Source organism: Galeopterus variegatus, unplaced genomic scaffold (assembly GCF_000696425.1).
Source record: "Galeopterus variegatus unplaced genomic scaffold, G_variegatus-3.0.2 Scaffold1931, whole genome shotgun sequence".
Classification (NCBI taxonomy): domain Eukaryota; kingdom Metazoa; phylum Chordata; class Mammalia; order Dermoptera; family Cynocephalidae; genus Galeopterus; species Galeopterus variegatus.
In genome coordinates this window covers 357,018-358,738 of record NW_007728042.1, presented here as the reverse complement: position 1 = coordinate 358,738, position 1,721 = coordinate 357,018, and the positions used below count along the sequence as shown (strand labels likewise).

At 37.1% G+C, this 1,721-nt stretch overlaps 1 protein-coding gene across 1 annotated transcript in view; it reads left to right on the top strand.

Annotated features, from left to right (window-relative positions):
- The window catches only part of COL14A1 (collagen, type XIV, alpha 1), a 165,143-nt gene that overhangs the window by 72,471 nt on the left and 90,951 nt on the right, over nucleotides 1–1,721 (top strand). Inside the window, exon 21 of the mRNA XM_008579625.1 lies at nucleotides 910–1,049. Coding sequence (XP_008577847.1) covers nucleotides 910–1,049 — 140 coding nt within the window. The remainder of the gene's footprint in view (nucleotides 1–909; nucleotides 1,050–1,721) is intronic.

The window sequence follows — 1,721 nt, the reverse complement described above, 5'->3', positions numbered from 1 at the left end:
AATGAAGTTGCACTTCATAAAATAAAAACCAAGTGAGCTTTTTTTTCTTTTTTAAAGAAAGTAAAAGCACACGTTATCTCATAGAACTTTAGTGTGTAACTGGCCTAAGATTAAAAGATTCAGATTATTGAAGAGCAAATTGTTTGCTTCATCATAAAACACAGTCAACCACAATGGATCTGCACTAATGAAGGGGAAGAGATGCACAGATAATCTGAAATGGCACATGATACCAAAAAAAGGTTTTTTAAAACACTTTTAATGAAGTAGGTTTTTGTTGGTGTTTTTTTGTGGGTGTGTGTGTTGATATCCGTAACACCTACTGATAATGGTTTTTCTGAGATAGCATTAGTGTACATTTCTTGACATGTATCAGTGGGTGGTGGAAGGGCAGAGACAGAATTTTTGAGCAAGGCTGGAATTCGTTTGCTCATGGCCTCAGCCCCAATGCATATTGAATTGTAGATTAATCTACTTCCATTGCATTATATACCTTGCTTCAGAGCTTGGACCACTCTGACATCAACTTACAAACTCAACAAGTGGGGCACAAGGTGTACAGAGTGATAGCCTGGACTTCCTTCTAGTCAGTAGGCACTAGATGGTGTTTGCTGATGATTCTGTCTTTAAATCCCTTCAGTCCCACATTCTCCTATTTTCTCATTTGTGTCCTTTGGTACTGAGGTCGGTGACCTTTTTTTCTCTGTGTTTCCACATGCCCAATAGAAGCTTTTTAGTCATGAATAGGAACCCAGATATAGAAGATGGTGAAGAAGCCTCATGAGCAAGAGTTTGGATTGTGGACCTTAAGAGGTTTATACCACAGAGAAGTGATTATTTGTCTTATTGGTTTAATAACTACTATATTTTCCCTTTATCTCTGATTCAAAATTTATTCTTGGTCTTCAGTATGTAAAGCTGCCAAGGCAGACCTGGTGTTTATGGTGGATGGATCCTGGAGCATTGGAGACGATAATTTCAATAAGATCATCAACTTTCTGTATAACACTGTTGGAGCCCTAAACAAGATTGGCACAGATGGAACTCAAGTAAGCCTAGTAGATCAATCACAAATTCATTCAATGCATTCAAAGATGATTTCTCCAGCTCTTTTTATGGCTACTTGTCAGGGGATATAGGTTAAAAAAAAACTATAATAATCGGATCCAACCCTAAATGAGGGTATTGACAAATCAGTTTGGAAGTAGCATCAAGGGGATGCTAATACTCAAAAACCATTGAGTTCAACAAACTAAAATAGGCTAGAAAGGTCATTTCAGGGGACGTTTCTTCTATGTCCTAGAGTAGAGTGTCTTCTTTAATGATATACACAGTATTTTCCCTGCCCTCAAGGACATTAAAATACTGAAAGTGAGAGCTTATGGTAACACATTATATAGATCAAGTGGAGCAAGAAACTAATGTATTCATTCAACAAATATTTATTGAAAATTTATTATGGCCAGGCACTATATTGTCATAATGAAAGTCAATCAATGTCCATAATTTCATGGTGCTCATATTTTCAAAGGCAGGGAGAGAAGGGAGAGAGACAGATTTAAACAAATTCACGAGGTAGGGATGTGAGATATGGAAACAGAGTGATATGATTTAAATACATCAGTGAGGGTTATTCTAAATTGTGTGGTCAGTAAAGGCATCTTTGAAGAGGTGGCTTATGAGTAGAGATGCGAAGGATGCAGAGAAGCTTTGAGAGTAGA